At 39.4% G+C, this 20011-nt stretch overlaps 1 protein-coding gene across 11 annotated transcripts in view; it reads left to right on the top strand.

The window, feature by feature from the left end:
- The window catches only part of PTPRM (protein tyrosine phosphatase receptor type M), a 796726-nt gene that overhangs the window by 494811 nt on the left and 281904 nt on the right, over positions 1-20011 (top strand). For all 11 annotated transcript variants that reach the window (XM_045459381.1, XM_045459379.1, XM_045459380.1 and 8 more), the window contains 2 exons: positions 6497-6698; positions 9707-9809. In XM_045459381.1, the coding sequence (XP_045315337.1) occupies positions 6497-6698; positions 9707-9809 (305 nt within the window). The remainder of the gene's footprint in view (positions 1-6496; positions 6699-9706; positions 9810-20011) is intronic.

Below are 20011 nucleotides of genomic sequence, written 5' to 3'. Positions count from 1 at the left end.
AATTTAATAAATATTCACAAATCCAGCATTTTTTACAAGAATAATATGCCATATAAGACATCTACCTCACACCATACAAAAAAAACTCCTACCAAATGGAGTCATGTTCTAAACACAAAAGTTAAACTACCAGAACACGTTAGGAAAAATAAGGATGATATTTCTATAATATATCTTGCTGTGCTTGACAATAAAACCAGAAAGTTCTATTTTAAAAGATTGACAGATTTACCTATATAAATATTTAAACTTGTAAATGACAAAAGATACTACTCGGAAAGTCTAAATACAGACAGAAGACTTGAGGAAATTATTTTCAACATTTATAACAGTCGATGGGCTGTTGGCTGCAATGTATAGACTTGATACAGATTGATAAGAAATAGACAAAGCATTCCATTAGAAAAACTGGACAAAGAATAAGAGGAGACAACTCATAGGAAAAAAAAAATCCAAGTAGCATGTAAGCATGTGAAAAGGTACCTACCCAATCTTACTAATGATTGAGAAATGAAATAAGTGCTACAAAAAGTTTAAGTCTGTATAATATCAAGGGTTAAACAGTGATGCGGGGAAATGCATATGTGTTTAGACTGTTGGCGGGAACATGCATCTCTTACGTAGATAATTTGGGAGAACCTTTCAAAATGTAAACGTTGCATATCAAGTCTATTTCTAGAACTTTCAGCCAGTAATACTCCCAAATACACAAAGTAATACTCCCAAATACTTGGGATATATACATGCCCAAGCATTTTCTTTAAATGGCTCTCAATTGCCTAGTGAGTAAACTCCAGACTCCTAGTCATGAGAGTAATGCATCTACAAACTTTGAAATACACACACACACACACACACACACACACACACACACACACACACACATATACATACACACACACACATACATATCTTTCTATCTCTCTGGAGATACACAGCTCATATATATATATATATATATATATATATATATATATATATATCAAAAAATATATATATCATTGACATACTGTATTTGTCCTGGATATTTTCTTTTTCACACACACACACACACACATTTCTCTCTCTTTCTCCCTCTCTTTCCATAGAGAGAGGTGAACCAAGAAAAGGACTCTTAACTGTAGAGAACAAGCAGATGGTTACCACAGAGGACATGGGAAGGGGGGTGGGTGAAATAGCTGATGGGGATTAAGGAAGGCACTTGTGATGAGCACAGGGTGATGTATGGAATTATGAATCACCAAATTCTACACCTGAAAGTAATATTACACTGTTTAGTAACTAACTAGAATTAAGATAAAAACTTAATTCCAATACACACGCACGCGCGTGTGTGTATGTGTATTTAGAACCTGAGGCCATAAACCAATCTAATGTGTGAAGAGTATAGAGTGCAGTGTTGTATGGGTATGTAGCAAACAAAGTAGAATGGTCTGGGCTTGTCAAATGATTGAAGTATTGACGAATCAAGAGTTGAAGACATGTCCAGATCCCGAACCTGGATAACTGGGCTCAACTAATCACTACTGACTAGGATAGGTAATAGAATAGAAAGAAGTAGAATTTAAGGGCCCTGTTAAGAAGTTTGGTTTTAATATTCAAGGCCTTCCATGATCTAATTCCAATTTACATTTATTACCGTATCTCCCATTATTTTTTTCCTGGAATTTCTGGAATTTAATGAGCTATGTATATGGAATTTTAACCTATCACACCTTCTTTCTATCATTTCCTTCTTTCTTCCTGATGCTGTCCCCTCTTCTCTCCTCCCCTGGGACTTCTGCTTATATTTCAGTTTTTCATTCAAATATTATACTTTTCCCTGAAATATTCTAGGTTCTTTCCCCCCCCCCCACCCCCCAAATCAGATTTAATTATTCCTTCCTCCGAGTGCTTGTCTCTCCATTAAAAGACTGTATTTAACCCTGGCTGAAATTCCAATCAACTCACCCTTCCTAGAAGATTTTGAATCCCCTCCTGGTCAAAGATGGCATGTTATTCCATTTTGGTTTTCTATGAATCTTGTAGTTTAGGACCTGAGACCACAAGTAGAGGAGGGGAAGACAATTTGGGAATATTTCAGGCACCTACATACAAATCAGAAATCATCCAATACAAGCTGCCGTTGACCCCCATCTCACCTAACTCTAACCCCCCACCTGTGTTATTTGCATTCCCTTTTGACTTGGGGGAATTGTATAAACTTGCCTAGACCCAACATGGAACATCAGTGTTTTTCATAGAGGCTGCACGAAAATTGCCTTATCCCTCAGCCACAGTGCAAGTGTGGAAGCAATCCCAGGCATTCCTTCTGGGAGTTTCCTGCTGCTTTACTACTGCCTGCTAGTTAATAGAACTTCATAAACATGAGTTGAATAAACAATAAACAAATGAAAAAAAAAACCCATGCCAAAAGGACATGGTATGATACGTTTGGGTGTGAGTGTAGAGTTTTTTTTTTTTTGGCGTCCGTTAAAGTAATTGCTTGGATAAATGTATATGGAGCATCCACTCTACGGTAGGAGTGGATTCTAGAGTTGACTGCTCCTGTTCCTGAAGAGCCGGTTTTTTATTCCTGATATTCAAACTCCCAGAGCTCTGGATGGCTTTGAGGGGGATCGATGACCTTTCTGACATTTTGTGTCCGCATATATACAACATACTTACTTGTTAGGGAGAGGATCCATAATTTTTAGGAGTGCATGAGTTAGTGTGCATGGGTGGGGGAGAGAGGATCTATGAGTATTAGCAATTTCTCAAACGACTGTGCCTGAAAGACTGTTACTAAGCCCCATCTAGCTTATCCTGTTGACCATGGCCATAGGTGAGTACAGTGGAACGATGGGTCCTTTGATAAAGCATTTACTTTCTGCGCTGTAGTCAGCGTGGGGGCGGCCACATCCTACTTGCGGTCGTGTGAGCATTTATGTGAGTGCATGCACACACCTCTTCTCCCCAGGAGCCTTCTTAGGAAAATATCTACTGAGTGCCAAATATTTACTCATCACCGTGGGCTCAGAAAGAAGAAGAAGACATCAATCACTCCTCAGAAAGAAGATACAATTACATGAAAAGTTCCAATTCCGTTGGCATATTTAAATCATGATTTAATACTACAGAAGAGCTGTGACAGTGCTCCATGATGTATGGCCAAATGAACTTATGAATGCAGTGACATCATCAGGCATTCAGCTGGTCCAATGATTGTTAGGCCAGATTTTGGAAGGTTTTCCAGAGAAGTAAAATGGGAACTTTAACTATAACCATGGGCGGGCAGACATGTTTTGCTCCAATCTCGCCTGAACTCCCAGTGTCTTTGAAAGCATTTCTTTCTTAAGACCTCTTTCTCCCTCTTTTTTTTTCCTTTTGATTTCAGTAACAGCTCTCTCTGTTGGCCTTTCTGGCTCATTTGTTGGTTTCTCCTCCTCCACCATTGATTACATTAAATATCAGTGTTCTCCCTAAAATCCTTTCCCCAACGACCTCATCCCTTCCTAAATAATACTATTTCAATGCTGATCACCCCCACATCTCTATTTCCAGGCCAAACGTCTCAAATCCCAGCTTATACAATGCACGGTATGGCCACAAGCCAGCAGTTTGTTTCCCCTCATTCATTCCATCCCATTTCAGTAAAGGTGGGGCCATCTTTTGCTTAAGCCCAAAATGTGGACACTGTCCTTGACACTATCCTTCATAGTGTCCGCATCCAGTCTGTCACGGAGTTCTGCCCATTTTCACTCTCCAGTATGCCAGTTCTCTTCATTCACTGCACTCTTCACGGTGCTCACCTTAGTCCCAGCCACTGCACTAGCACAGGAACTAGAGGTTTCCCTCGCGGTCTCTGCGGAAGCTCCCAGTGGCCTCCCTACTACCATTACTGCTTCCTTCCAGCAAACCACTTCTCCCCTTGGCCGCTAACACGGTCTTCTCCTAAGGGCAGTCAGATCATTTTGTTTGCACGCTTAAAAATGTTCAAAGGCTCCCCCGTGTGTGCATCCATCCTTCTTATCTTAGGGTACAGAGCGCTGCATGTTATGGCACCTGCCCACTCCTCCAGCCACTGATTGAGGGACCACGCTCACCTCACCTGCTGGGCCACAGCCACACGGACCTTCTTTCTGTCCATTGACTGTGCACAGAATGCTCCTGCTTCACTGCCTTAGTTCATGCTATTCTTTCCCGAACTCTTGGCACAGCTGGCTCTCTCACAAGTTCAAGTCTCCTCAGATTAACTGTCATCCCCCCAGTGGCCCCTTCCCCAGTGGTTCTTGGTGGCTGTGCATGTATCCCTCCCTGCCCCCAATATTCTTTATCTTAGCACCGTGTTTGTCTCATCTACTGAATTGCAGTTTTTTTAATTATTAATTTGCATACTGCATCTCTCCCAGCTCCACCCACTGAAGTCCAGTTTCTTAACCACCTGAGGGCAGGACCTGTGTCCACCTGCTGACCGTGGTGCTCGTGATGTCAGTGCTATTCCATCAATATTGGAATGGAATGAGTGAATCAGAGTAGGTAGAGAAAACGGGTCACAGATAGCCCTGTCACATTCCAGGCAGGTGAAAGTTTATGAGGAAAAACAGCGTCAGAAAAGCCCAGTGTTTGTGGTACAGTAAATCTTTATCCCCCGACCAGGACAGAAGGTAATACAATATCATGGTGTCGAGTATGCAGAAATAAGTTTGAAGAAGAAGATGTCGGTGGGTCTTAAACCCAGAGGTAGGGAGTTTGGACTTTGTCCCATATATGATTGTGTACCACTAAACTTTTTGGTAAGGCAATGAAATGAACAAGGAGATTTACCTAGCCCTGACGGGTGGTGCTAGTCCTCATTTTAATTATACTGTATCTTAATTGTTAAATTGCTTCTCTACTTCTCTACCAGACTGTTACCTCCCCCGGGACAGGTACCGTGTCCCAATCACCAAGTGAGATCCCAGCTCAGAGTACAGGGCTTGGTGCACCAGAGACATACAATGAATAGGTTTTGAATGGGTGAATGAATGAATGAACTTTGGGGAGTGAATATGCCATCAGAGCTTAGAGCTGCCCTCTCTGAACTACCTTTTTCTCGAGAAGTGTCAGAACGAGGACCAAGTAAGCAACTAAGCACACAGGGGTGACAGCGCTGAAGTCCCTCCGACAGCAGCTGGTGGTAGACAGGGTCTTGTCTCTTATAAGGGAAGTCTGCTAAAGGGTTAACAACAGATATGCCACCTGACTCTGAGACTGGCATGCACTGCGGTGATTAATATATACAGCAAACATTTTCTTGCCAAAGCTGAGATGATTCAATCTAAATATTCTTCCAGAGAGGTCTCCTTAATTATAATGACATGGTATAAATATAAGAAGAAAGAATGTCAATTATCACTTCGTATAATAACAGTGTTAGTGTTCATGCACATAAATTACAAGTAAGTTTACCTATTTAAAAGCAAGGAAAAGTGCTCAGTTTTGCAATTTAAAACTTTTGAATATGCCACATTTAAAAATTATGTCATTACAACCAGTAGAAGTTAGTAATCACCACTAAAATGCGTGTTCGTGAATAGGTGATGAACTACTTATAGTGAAATTCTTTTAAAAATCACTTGAAAGGACAGATTTAAAGACACCTATGTTATATTTATTTTCATGCATTCCAGACTCATCCAATGTGCTTTGAACAGCTGTTAGTTACGTGGCAAAGATATGAAAGCTTTTAGAGTGGCTCAGCCTGAAATGGCAGCTCCTAGTCGTGCATGGTGATTTAAATTTAAATTTTAGTTAATTAAGATTAAGTAAGATCAAATTTTCAGGTCCTCAGTCTCACTAGCCACATTTCAAGCCACCTGTGACCGGTGGCTACTGTCCTGAATAGTGCAGAGTAGAACTTCCCTATCATGCAGAAAGTTCTCTTGGACAGGGTTGCTCTAAAGAAAAGAAGTAAATAGGACCCGTCACGAGCACCACAGTCATACCATCAAGAGCTGCTGACATGTGTCTGGGATTTATTTTGAGAGCAGATATCTTTGCCCACATTGATGAACACATTTAAAAGTGCCCTTAGTTTCCAGTAGACAATAATCCTATTCAGTGCTAAATCAAACTGGCCACTGGCTGAGAGATGAGGCCTTCCCCTTGTAAGGTCCTCATCTGTTTGAGCTAGTTGTACATTTTGTGATGTTGTTTGAAGCTAACTGTAATGTAGTTTTCCAAAGTGACATTTTGAAAGCAAACAACTTCAAGGTATTAGCTTAAACCTGAACTCATCCTTTATGTTCTAATCTACTGGCGTTCAGTTCCTCTGTCTATAAAAGTAATAACTCATAACAGTTTTGGCTGAATTCCTGCGCCCCTTCACCGGATCCAGGATTTGAAGAGTCTGAGTGAGTAGAAGAGCTTATCATAAAGCATCTGACAGTGCATACATCACAAGGGTTTACTGGATAAAGATGTGATCCCGGTCCATCTGCTCCAGATATGTTATCACATTCTTATTCTCTTGCAGATCACCTACAAAGCTGTCAGTTCCTTTGACCCAGAAATAGACTTATCCAATCAAAGTGGAAGAGTTTCAAAACTGGGAAATGAAACCCATTTTCTATTCTTTGGACTGTATCCGGGGACCACATACTCCTTTACTATCCGAGCTAGCACAGCTAAGGGATTTGGACCTCCGGCAACAAATCAGTTTACCACCAAAATATCAGGTATTATATATACATTCATAAGTTATGTCTTTTATCGGAAGTAGCATTTTTGTACTTTTTCATTCCCATTGTCAAGGACACAAAGCTCATACCATCTTACACATTGTATTCAGATTCCCACTTTGGTACGTATGAAAATCAGATTCCTGGAATTGAATGAAATACTGCAAATACTTATAATTTGGGAGCTTAAGATCCTCCTGCATTAGGAAGCAGCCATGTTTTATCAGTTTGCATCGGAGAATGGGAGCATGGGCGATGGTTCTGGTCTGTATGCTCCTACCCCCTTCACAGTACAAGTTACCAGAGCAGCAGTGGTGGAAAGATCTCTGCAATGAGCTGTGAACGACTGAGCGCTCAGCAGATAGACAGCATTATATGGAGTCTGCTTCCAGAAGGGACCTTCCTTGGGACCTTCACCATTAGTAGTTGCCCATCCTTTGCAACGACAGAGGGGTGGCACCAGGCACTTACAGCCTCCAGCTTTTTGCTGGTAGAGACTCAATTACGCCATCCAACCAAAGACATAATTTGAGAAGAATTTCTGGGCATGTGCAACTGTGCAGAAAATGTCTTTGTGCTTCAGACTAGAGGAAATGGAGTTGCCATCTGCTATGGGATTTGTAACAGCAATAAACACAATTCCACGGACATTCCCTTTTTCCATTCTTTTCCCCTTTGGGTATGAGTGGGGGAAGTATTTGAGTTTTGGCTTTGCCTGTTTTTGGTTGGGGGTAGATGAGCAGGGGGCAGGTAAGGGAAGTAACTCTTTCAGTCAGTCAGTGTTAGCTAAATAATATTTAGCCTGATTTTCGTATATACTGTCCCTCATTTCTAGTTCTTGGGAAGTTTTTTGCTTAGAATCGGAGACAGGGAATTGCTTACAGCTCGAGTACTATAAGCATTATTAGGTTTGGACATTGGTTTTAAGCAGCTATAACTTATGGGGAAATTTTTGATCGTGTAAGATTTTATTTCTAAGCACAAACTTGACTTGAAGTTTAATATATGTTGATAGTTCATAGAAAGCATCAGGTGATAACAATATGGGGAGTTGGAAGAAGAGGAAGAAGTCTTTGGGAGGTTAGGAAAATGGCATAGTTTATAGAGCTGAGCAAGTAGAGAAACCACTAGATTTGGAATCAGAAAATATGGTTTCTGGTTGTAATTTTCCATGTGCTCCTTCTCTGATCTTGATTAAGTGCATTGATACTTGGATGTAATTAAGATGATATCACTGCTGCTTGAATTTATGATGGAGAATAAGGTGGGAATGTGTGTAAATAGATGTATCTCCAGGCCCCTGCCCCCCCCCACCTCTTTTGGTAATTTTTCCCTATGGAAACTGTATTTCAAAGATTATTAACTTTTTTTTAATGTTTATTTTTTGAGAGAGAGAGAGAGAGAGAGAGAGAGAGAGAGAGAGTGAGGAGGGGAGAGGCAGAGAGGGAGACACAGAATCTGAAGCAGGCTCCAGGCTCCGAGCTGTCAGTACAGAGCCTGACGTGGGGCTCGAACCCAAAAACTGTGACATCATGACCTGAGCCAAAGTTGGACACTTAACCAACTGAGTCACCCAGGCACCCCTTAAAGATCATTATCTTAAAGAGGATGTTCTTTTAGAAAAAATAACTCATTTTTTGCTACTTTTGTTATATAAAAATTCTGGTTGATACGAGTCTGACCGCTGTTAGCCCAGCAAGTTCATACAGTTCTATCCAGAAACAAAGACAGTTGACATTTTAGTTAGCCTGCAGACTCATCAAGAATAACTATTTGATTTTTATAGTTCAAAGAAAATTACAGTTTATGGGCCCCAATTTTCTACTTTCGTGGACCTCAAATAGAGAACTATTCTCTATACAAAATGTAATTCTGTGTTATGAATCGGAGTTAATTTTTAATAGAATTGGAGTTAATTTTTAATGCTGAGAAAATCCAATAAATGGAAATGAGATATAACCCATGTCTTCTACATAAAAGCTTTTTATATGTAAGAGATTTTTAAAACTGTATTTAAAAAAAAATTGATCTCTAGCGTTCTCATCAGGTACCTACACCTGTGGGTCTTAAAAAGACTGTGTGCCCTCCCACATCACAGGCTTCACGAAATGATTTCTCTTGTCCATGGCGATGACAAAATTACTGAAGAGCTCTGTCGTTATCTTCTCATAATAAGACTGAACAATCTAGAAAACAAAGAATGCCAGGAAATGGAAATAGGATTCACGTGGAGTGGAGAAAAAGAACTAACATTTGTAGAATTATATTTGCCTGGCTCTCTTTATTATCTCTTTGAATTCCCATGATAACCCTAGAGGGTAATTTCTCCTGTTTTGAAAGAAGAGTAAACTGAAGCTCCAGAGATAATTGACGTGCCTCAGTTCTTGTGCTGATTAAAACAAAACAGCAAAAAGTCCAACCGAGGCCTCTCTTACTTCAGTTCCCGTGTCTTCTCCACCTGCTGCTCTCCCTGAGAGCCCACTAGTGGTCACCGATTTCAGCAAGCCTCCGTGGCTCCTGTAGTCCTCTGCAGATCCCTGGATGGATCTCTGGCCCACACAGCCTTCCACCTTGACTCAGATGGGAGAGCTATAATGTTCAGTCTTATGATCCTAGTGCTTGTTTCTTAAATTTGCATTTAAAGTCATTTTTAAAGAAAAGCATTCCTACCAACAAGTACACAGATTCTAAGCCCACAGCTCGCTGACTACATCCATTCAGCGAGAATGCAAATCAAGACATAATATTAACTAACACCGCCCGAGCCCCTTCACGCTCCCGCCCAACTTAAACGCAACATGAAAGAAGTCAACATATATTGGTTCTAGAAGTGCTTCCTCGTATTCTGTGTAGGGCATGTATGTAAAGGCTGCCCGTCGTTGGTTTGTAGCTGCAATTTAAGTGCACTGTGCTCTTCATGTTCTTTGGAAATGGAACTGGGAAGGAAACTGAAAAGATCAACCAGAAATATAATGAGTCTCCCATCTCACACATTCTTCCCCCAGCACCCTCTATGCCGGCTTATGAACTGGAGACCCCTTTGAATCAAACGGACAACACAGTGACAGTCATGCTGAAACCTGCACACAGCCGGGGCGCACCTGTCAGGTACTGAGCAGAGGAGGGGTGGGCTGGCTCTAGAGAGATAGGAACTAAAATCAAATTGATTAATTTCTTGAACGTGTTTTCTGGGGTTTTGCTACAAACATCAGTCAGCTTGTAAAGCCAGTATCTTTATTAGCTCTAATTAGATTAGAAAGGGAAAGTGCTTTGAACTGGGGTGACCAAGTATTGTGTATGGAGTTTGATTCAGATGCAAGTGCATTGTTCTTTGAAGATAAGGAACAAAAGCCTTAGTCTGTGGAGAGGTGGCTGTACTTCTAAAAAGTAATTGCTTGCTGAAATTTAGTTACCCAAGGGCAGATGACATTTTTATCCTGAGCTCTACTCCTTAAATGGACGTTTTTGGGTTTTCTGCTTGTTTGTTTGTTTACTTGGGGTTTTAAGTCACTTAACTTACGGTAAATGGGCTAATTTGTCCATTGGATAAGTGGTATATAGTTGTTTTTTAAAAGAAGCAGATGGTTGGAAAAAGCATTGTGAAGTCTTTATTTGAACATATTTATTACCAACAGGTAGGCCCCATTTCTCATTCCATGATGATTTATACAGCTGAGATATTACCAAGTGTAACTTGTACAGTGAATGAATAAAATAAATTTATTCTTCCTAGGAGGGAGCAAAGGAATGCCTGAATAACTCTTGAGTATGAACTTGTCATAAGCTCATTAATCTATATAAAAGAAATTTCTACTTGTTTCGGAGGGATTTAGATATTCTGTACTATCAGAATAGATCCCCTTCAAAATAACCTATTATTTTGAAGAACATACTCCAAGGAAACATTTACATTCCCATTTAAGGCTATGTAGGGATTATTTGCCATAATCTTTTTGTAGAGTTTTAGTCCATTAACCTTTTGAAACCCAGCTCTTTTGGATCACGGTTTCACTACAATATCAGAGGACAGTCAGTTGGACTTCTTTCTACCTGATCAGATATGTGCAAGTTTCAATTCACGGAGTCAAGAGTAAAAACAGAATAGCGTTAATTGATGGTAAAGTCAGATTAGGGTAGAACCACAGAAATTTGCATTTGAAAAAATCTACATAATTTTAGTCTATTCTGTTGTTGAGTTACTCCACATAGTAGTAGTTCACGTAAGGGATTTAGGACTACCATTCCTAAATGCAGTTTGTGAGAACACCTTGAAGTAAGTGAATGCTTTCTTACGAATTTAAGATACTATTACTGCTAGAAAAGTATAGCCACCGACACTACCTTGGCCCTTTGGGTTGACTTGAGTGCAGTGTTGTTGCGTGCCCTATTCTGAATGACCCAAGCCACACGCTCATTAGATGGTTGGCTGAGATCCAGGTGTACCTATGGCTGTGAGTCAGACTTGGTTTCACTCCGGAAAGCTGAAGTGTTATTAAATGATAAATTGATGCTCTGGCCATGGCCTTGAGAGCGTCATTGTCTTGTGACCAATTTAACAGGGGCCCAGACTCAGTTCTGTGGGCTTTTAGGTCAGGGGTCAATGTTCTCCAGAAACATCATGATAAAATGAAAGGGTAGAGGCCACTCACTTTCAATGCCTCTAAATGGAAGGAATCTGAAATCCTAACCATTTCTCCAAAACAGCTAGTTATTTCCGATTCTACTTTATTCTCACATAAACTCCTTTTCATTTTCTATTCTTCTTGCCTCTTTCCTTCAAACCCTTTCAGTCAGATTTTCATCCACGTCTCTGTGTTGATCTTTCTGAGTTTTCAAATAATATTCCTTTGGGCAATCTATATCAGCCCCCTCCCCAATTCTCCTTTCCTTATTTTTTTTTAAAGTGCTTCTTGCATTCCAAACTACTATTCGTGTTTTCTGTCATATGCCTTATTGTTTTCGTTCACACCTTTCTAGTTGTTTTTGGAGACTCTGGAGCCCTAAATAGTTAATTGGAGATATCCTCAGGCTCTTTTTTATTATGTTATAAAAATGCACATTCAAATGCTTATCCAAGTGTCCAAAATATCTGGCTTCACCACAGTTTTATATCATTTCATGAGGGCCAGTCTCTGACTCGGCTGAGATTTCAGTTTATGTTAGCACACCCTCCTCCACAGCTGTCTTGATGCTCTATTTCCAAGCTCATCATTGATTAGACATCATCTTGTTATTGGCTAAACATTCCTTGAATTTGCCAGGGTCACTTTTCATTCTGTCTCTATTATATCTTCTTCCACAACGTTAGCATCTTGAAATTAATAAATGTACTGTCTATGTTTATCATCTAAATCTATGCTAGATTCAGAATCAGTTCTTATGGGATACTATTAAGTAAACATTACAGGCAACCCCACTACAGATACGACCTTAAGTGAAAGGATGCTTCTCTTATCTTAAATGGGTAAATCTGATTGGCACAAATTTGAGAAGGGAAATTATCTCGAACTCACCTGTCAAAAAGTTGTTTGTTTTGTTTTGTTTTGTTTTGTTGCAGAAAAGTGAATATTCTCTCCAAGGGATTTGGTATTATAGTACAACATAATGGGACTGATTATCTATTGAGTCGATGCAAGACCAATATCTAGAAAGACTAGTTTGGAAAAAATATCCATAATACTCTCAAACTAAATGGGGTATATGAAAATTTTCAATTTCATTTAATGCTTGGAGAAATAAGAACTCTGATTAGGGAATCATAGGGACCTAAAATATAAAGCCATAATGTAGATTAAAACATTTGAACACATCTGGAAATTTGCAAAATGCACATGTAATCAAACTGCAATACAAGAAAGCTTTTCCCAAATGATAAGATAAATACTAGAAGAAGGAGGGAAATGAAAGTGAACATCTGTTTGCTTTCCTGGATTTTGCACAGTATTATGTGCTCAAAAATACTGTCATTGTGCGATTTCCAAAACCAATTCTTTCAATTGATTTGAGTTTTCTTTAATCCATAATCATTGGTGTTAAAAATTCAGTCCTACTTCATTTATGCACTTCACTAAGTAAGATGGTTCTGCATTAATTCCACTACAAGCACTCATTTTGCTTAATGCAGATTCTTAAAATTGCACTAAACTCTCCATGTAAACGATTGTTGTCTTTTTATTGATCAACACATCAGCTCTGTCACATAAAATTATTTAAATCCCGAGATGGCCAGGAAGAGCACAAATTCCATCATTCCAACTAGTAAACTAGCACCTGGGACAGCATTTTAATGTCTGTTCGTGGATTCAATTTTTTTTTTCTTTAATAAGACAAGGAAAAGCTTAATTTTCTTTGACTCATTTAGAATCACCTCATTTCTCTCTCTTCTCTCCACTGTTCATTACATGCAGACACAATCCAACAGAGAAAATCCTCGTAATTTGCCAGCAAAATAGCAGCCCTAAATAAAGGATGAGTTTTACACAAACTGTGTGCTTTTCTTGCACTAACAAATATGCTCTCTGTGATTTTACTCTTGTGATATATATCTGCTATGTGCAATATCCCTCATTAATGATGTTTTATACGTTCTAATGGTCTACAGCATGAGACTCCATCACATGGTTGAGCCTTGGGTGATGGTGTTTTCAAATGACTCTCATTTTTGTTCTTTAGGCATTGTTGCTTCAATTTATTCATAAATGTGTGGGAGCTATATGTCTTCTTAATTAAAACTCAGCGCTTGAATATGTTAATTAAACGTTCGGATATTCATTTCAGTAAAATGTTAGAAAATTGCCATTTCAAGTACTCATTCTTTGATTCATTCATTCAGGAGAAACTACCAAGTGGGGAAAACATCTATTACAGTTGTCTGTCCATGGGGATGGGAGGTGGGCAGTCATCGCAGCAACAACCAAAACATTAAAACTGATGGCTGAAACATGCGAATACACACCTTGTTCTTCTAACAAAGCTAGTCCTAATTATTTTAATGCTGTAATTTTCTTGTCATTGGTAACTTCTTATACTATGGTGGTCTTTGCAATGAACGCTTCCTTGACAGTTATAGCTAAAAAGCAATTTGTAAAAAAAAAATAATAACAAATAATAAAAATAAATAAGAACAAAAAACAATTTGTGACGAGTTCCCATTGCTGAGAATCAGGGCCACAATCTTAAAGCAAATAGGAACTTCACTGCATTATGAATGGGGAAGAGATGAGGGCATAAGGAAGGAATGAAAGTAATATTTTGCCTTATTTTTTTAAAGCATGGGTCCTGGCAAGTAAGATTCAAATGAGATAGGAAATAGTTTCTGCTAGTAGAAGACAGGCATACATGTTTTATTCATCCACAATACTTGTGATTTTTTTTTTGAAAAAAAAAAAAAAAACCATACCATATGAAAACTTCAGCTTCATATATAAATCGAGAATTTATTTACTTTTATATAATGTGGCCAGATTTTCATTAACTAGATTTCACCTTGAATTCATTACCCTGGGAGACTTTACCAATATGTGATGTTTTCATTTATCTCCTGTCATTTTTTCCTGATGCTGCTTTGTCCTAGGTAGTTAGCGAGCAAGACGTGCACGGATCTTAGTGCTTCATTGTTAACTTCTAGTATTGCTTGATTTACCCAAACTATTCATCAAATATTCTTTTGAAACAAATCAGACAGATAATTAAAAATGTATTAAAGGATGCTATTTTTTCTCATAACTGAGCTTTTTTCCCTTGAAAACTCTGTGCTGTGTTCTTAGAAAAAGATGAAGGACAGGTTTTCATTCCATTGAGGATAAATAGTCAGTAAAGCAATTGTCTGGTTTTAAGAAAATTTGTTACACTTCCTAGAAATGTCTGATTTGATCCTCGAGCTGTATGGAAAATGAGATTTATTCTTCTTTGTGGCCATCAGCTTGCACTCATGTTCCCAGCTGGTTGTCACAGAGAAGTTTTTCTTAAAGGGATTCGGCAAGAGAGTGTCAGGGAGTCTGTGAAAACTGCCACCTCAGATGGACAGAGACACGGATCTTTTGACAGTAAAAGCAGGGAAAGAGATCATTATGACTAATGAATGATAGGAGATAATCATGCATTTTGTTTTAAGAAGTTTCTTATGTTAGAGCGGCACCTGGGTGGCTTAGTCAGTTAAGTGTCGAGCTCTTGATTGCGGCTCAGGTCATGATCACACGGCTCGTGAGTTTGAGCCCCATGTCAGGCTCCATGCTGACAGAACAGATCCTGCTTGGGATTTTCTCTCTGTCTGCCCTCCCCAGCTCTCATGCACTTTCTCTCTCTCTCTCTCTCACTCAAAATAAATAAATAAACTTTAAAAAAAAAAAAAGATGTTTCCTATATTAGAAATTATACTTGTTGGCATACAATTAATTATAGTTTAGAAAGTTTTATATTAGGCTGTAAAGACCAAAGACCAATTAAAAAAAAAGACTTTTTTTAAGATAGCAACAATCCATTTGATTGTCTGCCATCAGTAAGTCCAAGGAAAGACATTTTTACTCTAGGAACACCACCTGCTTGGGCATCTCATTTTCTTCTGCTTCATGCAAGGAGCCTTTGAGCAAATCAACATGATGATGTTCTTGTGAGGATTAATGGAAGTAGTGTCTAAAAAACAACAACACTCCAAACTGTATTTCACACATACTAATGCCATATAAGTGTTTTTCTACTGCAATACTTCCAAACTGTGTCAGTAGATGGTTTGTGGTGTGTCCCCTGCCCCTCCCTCCCCCCCCCCCCCACATACCCACATAGGACAAACTCTGGTTCGCTAGCTTTTCCTTTGTTTGTGTCATTTTTTTTCAAATCTAATATCTTAATTTTACATGAAAAATAAATTAAGGATTTAACAATTGTCTCTATCAATAAAGTCATAAATAATAGCATTACAATAAATCCTGGTATCTCTACTACATGTTAAATTTTGGTTATATCTGGCTACCTATTTATGTATGCATTTGCAAGTCTTTGGGAATTGATATTATAAATAGGTAATGAACTCTTCCCTGCTCCAGTTCTGTCGTACAAGTCTTTAAAAAGGTTATATGTTTCCCTGTTGGCCCCTGAATCATTACCTAATTATGGTTATGGCCAGCTCTACTGAATAAAGTTAACTATAGAACAAAAGGAAATGGGTCTTCTATTTATAACCATCCTGAAAGTGAAATTCACAATATGGCACCAATGGAGAGTCATTGAGACATGGAACTTGCTTGGCCCAATGGTGTCTAATGTTCTGTTCACCTTTGAAGAATCTGATTCTTCTTCTCCTTCCTTGAAAAAAGAAAAAAATACTTGTGATTCAAGTACCATTTTATGGTACAATCATTAGGATTATGTTAGAATATGTTAGAATTTATTCCCTAGATTCTAAAACTTATCTTTTTATTCAGAATAGAGTTGTCCAAGAATTTGATCTTGGGTCAGAGGAACCAGTTAAATAGTGATTTGCAGACACATTTTTTTAATTATTTATTCCCCCAAATTGTATCCCTTTCCTTGTTGGAATGACTATTATTTTGAGAAAGGAAAAACTATAATGTAAAACCTCACAATGCAGTTTACCTTAAGTTCCAAAGCTTCTGTAATATAAATTTAAAAGTAGCTTCATATTAAATTAGCCTATTATAAATCCATGTATAATTTCCATATCTAAACAACGCTTTGCCCTACATTAATTAGAAACTACTGAATCTATCAATAATTGATCAAGATCATTGTGGACGAAAACATAAGATACTTTCAGGTGTCATGCCTGTTAGGCAGGCAGAATCACTCTTTCCTCCTCTGGCATATTCTAAAAAAGAAAGAGTAATATTCAAGTAATTACTCTGTTTTATGTGTCACATAAATCGTGGACCTAACTTTTAAAATGAGCCGCAGGATATAGGGAAAGGACATACTCTGAAGTTAAATAAACGTAATTTCAAATCCCAGCTCTCTTAACAACTACCTGTGTGACTATGTGACTACGTGACTATGACTATGTGACTACATTTCTTAACATCTGTGAGCCTCGGGTCTCTCATCATTGCAGAGCAGAGTAATATCACCTTATCTCAGGGAGTTGTTAGGATTATAGTTATTAAGCGCTCACTAGGTTCCAGGCACTTTACTGAGTACTGGGAACACAGAGGAACCTGTTAGGGGCTCTTTTCTTCAGGAGTTAGCAATCTAGATACGACCAGTGTGTCCTCTCTCCCCCTACTGCAGGGATAAGTACTGGCACAGTGAGCCCAAGGGGAGGGGTTGTACACAGGAGGGTCAGGTAAGGCTTCAGAGTTGCGAGCTCTGGAGCCCAGCAGCTGAATCTTGCAGCTGGATATTGCCCAAGGTTGGTCATGTATGTATGTCATGGGGAGGTATTTGCAGGGTGGGGTAAGTGTATGGCAGGGAATAAATAAGGGGCAAGACAGATGAATTCCACAAGGCCAGGGAGGACTGAGCAAGTTGGCCTCATCTGGGAATGGGAAGGGTGTTACAGCTACAGTGGAGGATGGGGAGGTTGGGGAGCCACAAGGGAGATCGGGGCTAGATTGGGCACCCTTATGCTCCACGCCCAGGAGTAGAGATGTAGCCTTCAGGCAGTGAGTGGCAAGGGAGAAAAATGTAAGGAAGATCAGCCCTGCAATGGGGGATGGGATTAGCCAGGGAAGGAACATAGGAGAGCTTCCCAGCAAGTGCAGCTGGTGGATGTGCTGAGCCCTCCCGCTGTTCCTTTGACTGGGCCCAGTTAAGACATAGCTCACCTTTAGGCATGAAGGGAAGGGGTCTGGTAAGTGCCACATGCCAACTTTTATTAGAGACAGGATTTAAAGGAATCAAAAACATTTAGTCCTTTTTAGAGGAAAAAGCGTTATTAACTAACCAAAGCAATTGGTGATATGAACTGTTGAGAGTATTGTTGAAGTGGACACTAGAATACTAGAAATTTAAAGCCAATCTTGGCAGTGACTATCTAGTAACTTCCTGGAAATTGCTAATTGTATGAATATTTTTAAATATCGATTTTCATAAGCAGTAGAATGTGGCATTATTAATCCCAGTTGCTGAGAAGCTTCTGGATCTTTCTTAGTGGGTGGCCGTGGCTAGTTCTCGGCTGGGGCCAGGGAAGACCCGAATGTTTGATCATGTGATAACTCGTTTCTGCTATGCCCAAAGGAACCCATGCTTGTCTCTCAAAAGGTAGGTGCCTGAGATCGGAACTACACATTACATGAAAGCCTTTGAATGTCACGTACAGTAGTGGCCAAAAGCTATTCATGCTGTCTCCCAAAGGTGAGAGGAAGTAGTTGTGCACATTCCCCGCTCCAGACTGACCACCCACCCGGAAACCATCCATCAGGGTGACAGAGGCAGGCATACAGGTTGATCTCATCTTCCACTGACTGTTGAGAAAAGGACATGATGTGTCTTTCCCCCATCTATCTGGTCCATCTAAATGTTAACAGTGAAATCATTGACAAGTAGTCTTAGTTGCATACCCAGAACACCAAAAGGTTGCAAATGCCTTGAACGGAACACTGCATCCCCTTAGTTATGAATCACAAAGCTGCCATGCCATTTGCTCTCAGGAGCTGCCGGTCTTCCTAATCACAGTTATTGATTCCAGGGAATTTAAGGGATGAAGTTCTACAGGTGTTGTGAGCTAAGACTGATAGCCTTGGGGAGTGAGGATCTTGGAAACTCTGACAAAGACTAATTGATTTGAACATAGATGCCTCCCTTTTGCTTTTTGAAGGTGCTAAAATCACATATAGTTGAGAGAGAAGATCCCAGTTCTCTAAGAGGCTGATCGAGTCACGTATGGGGCAGAGAGAGAAAGCCAACCGGGAGTGCTGCTTATAGCCACTTGCTTTCAGAGCTGAGGAGGGACCCAGAGACGATCTGACCACTTTCCTCATGTGACGGCCCTTCCTATTTTGGGAGCGTAGCCATATAAGGAACCATGTCTTGCGTCATCCTCTTCAGCAGAAACATTTCATCAACCAGCACTTATAAATACCTTCACTATAATTGTTTATGGTGAGAACATCAAAGCACACGAAAATATTGACATGCCTTCTGTTGCATCAAAAATGATTTTATTAAGTGTATTATTATATGGTGCCTGAAGGTCACCTGTATTTGGTTTTCAGCTACTTAATTACTACTGGTTCCTCAACCTGTTTGGTAGCAGAATGATAGGGAGCAACGTGAGTTTTCCCGTATCACCACATTCCTTTTGTGTTGTTCTGTGTCCCAGGCATTCAGCTTCTCTGCTTTGCCCTGAAAGTGTTTTCCTGACCAGTGTCAATGCTGTGCTTTCTGCTCAATGAGAAGTGATAAGCGTTCTCTGCAATTATTCGTCTCGAGTTAAAATTCTTGCCAGTTCTAGCCTTGCAAAGTGTTCTAGGAAATCTCACGGTTGACCTTTGGCCATTATTTGTTCATTCTTCCTTCTTTCACTGAGTATCTACTGATCAAGCCGGATAGAAAAGTCCGGAGTACTCAAAGAGCATCCAACAGAGGACAGAATCTCAACAGGGGATCAGGAGATGCTCTTTAAGCTGAAACGCAAAAGAGAAGTAGGAGGTGGCCAGTGGGGGGTTAGATACAGGTGTAGGTGCACCCAGAAGAGGAACAACCTGTAGAAAAGCCTGGAACATGAGAAAGTAAAGAGATGTAAACAGTGGTCATCTTAGTAAACACAATTAAAAACACACACATATAGAAGAATGAGGTTTGACCAGCACTCAGGAGTATTAATTAGATTTATGCATTTAATACTGAAAGTGAACATTTTCCTAGGGTGATCATTATGTAAAATATATGTAAATGTAATAGAAAATGCAAAATGATCACAAAATGATTTTCATAATTTAGTTCCTGAATATCATTCAGTACCTCAAACCTAATTAAGTGTGCAATAAATGTTTATTGAATTGAACCTCATCTTCTTGTTGAGCAAAAGTAATTATCACTGAAACTTTCATAGATAAGAAGCCAAAGGACTGAAATCTCCTTTTAACTGGTTGGACGTATCAGGAAGGAGAAGGATTTTAAATTTATATTTTCATCCCTAAATAAAAGTTAAATACTATGTCCCATCCGTATAGCACAGAAGCATGAAAGAATACCCTATCTTTACCCTTGAATCAGTTCGTTGTTGGTTTTTTTTTTTTTTTTTAACTAGAAGAGAAATTCAGAAAAGCCACTTTCAAATAAGCCATTACTCCAAATTCACATTCCATCAGGACGGTCCCTATAATCTTGCACATCTGCACTGACTCCTTTGGACGCTA

Source organism: Leopardus geoffroyi, chromosome D3 (genome assembly GCF_018350155.1).
Source record: "Leopardus geoffroyi isolate Oge1 chromosome D3, O.geoffroyi_Oge1_pat1.0, whole genome shotgun sequence".
Lineage (NCBI taxonomy): Eukaryota > Metazoa > Chordata > Mammalia > Carnivora > Felidae > Leopardus > Leopardus geoffroyi.
The sequence above is the reverse complement of the archived record's forward strand: the minus strand, read 5'-3'. Positions and strand labels throughout refer to the sequence as shown.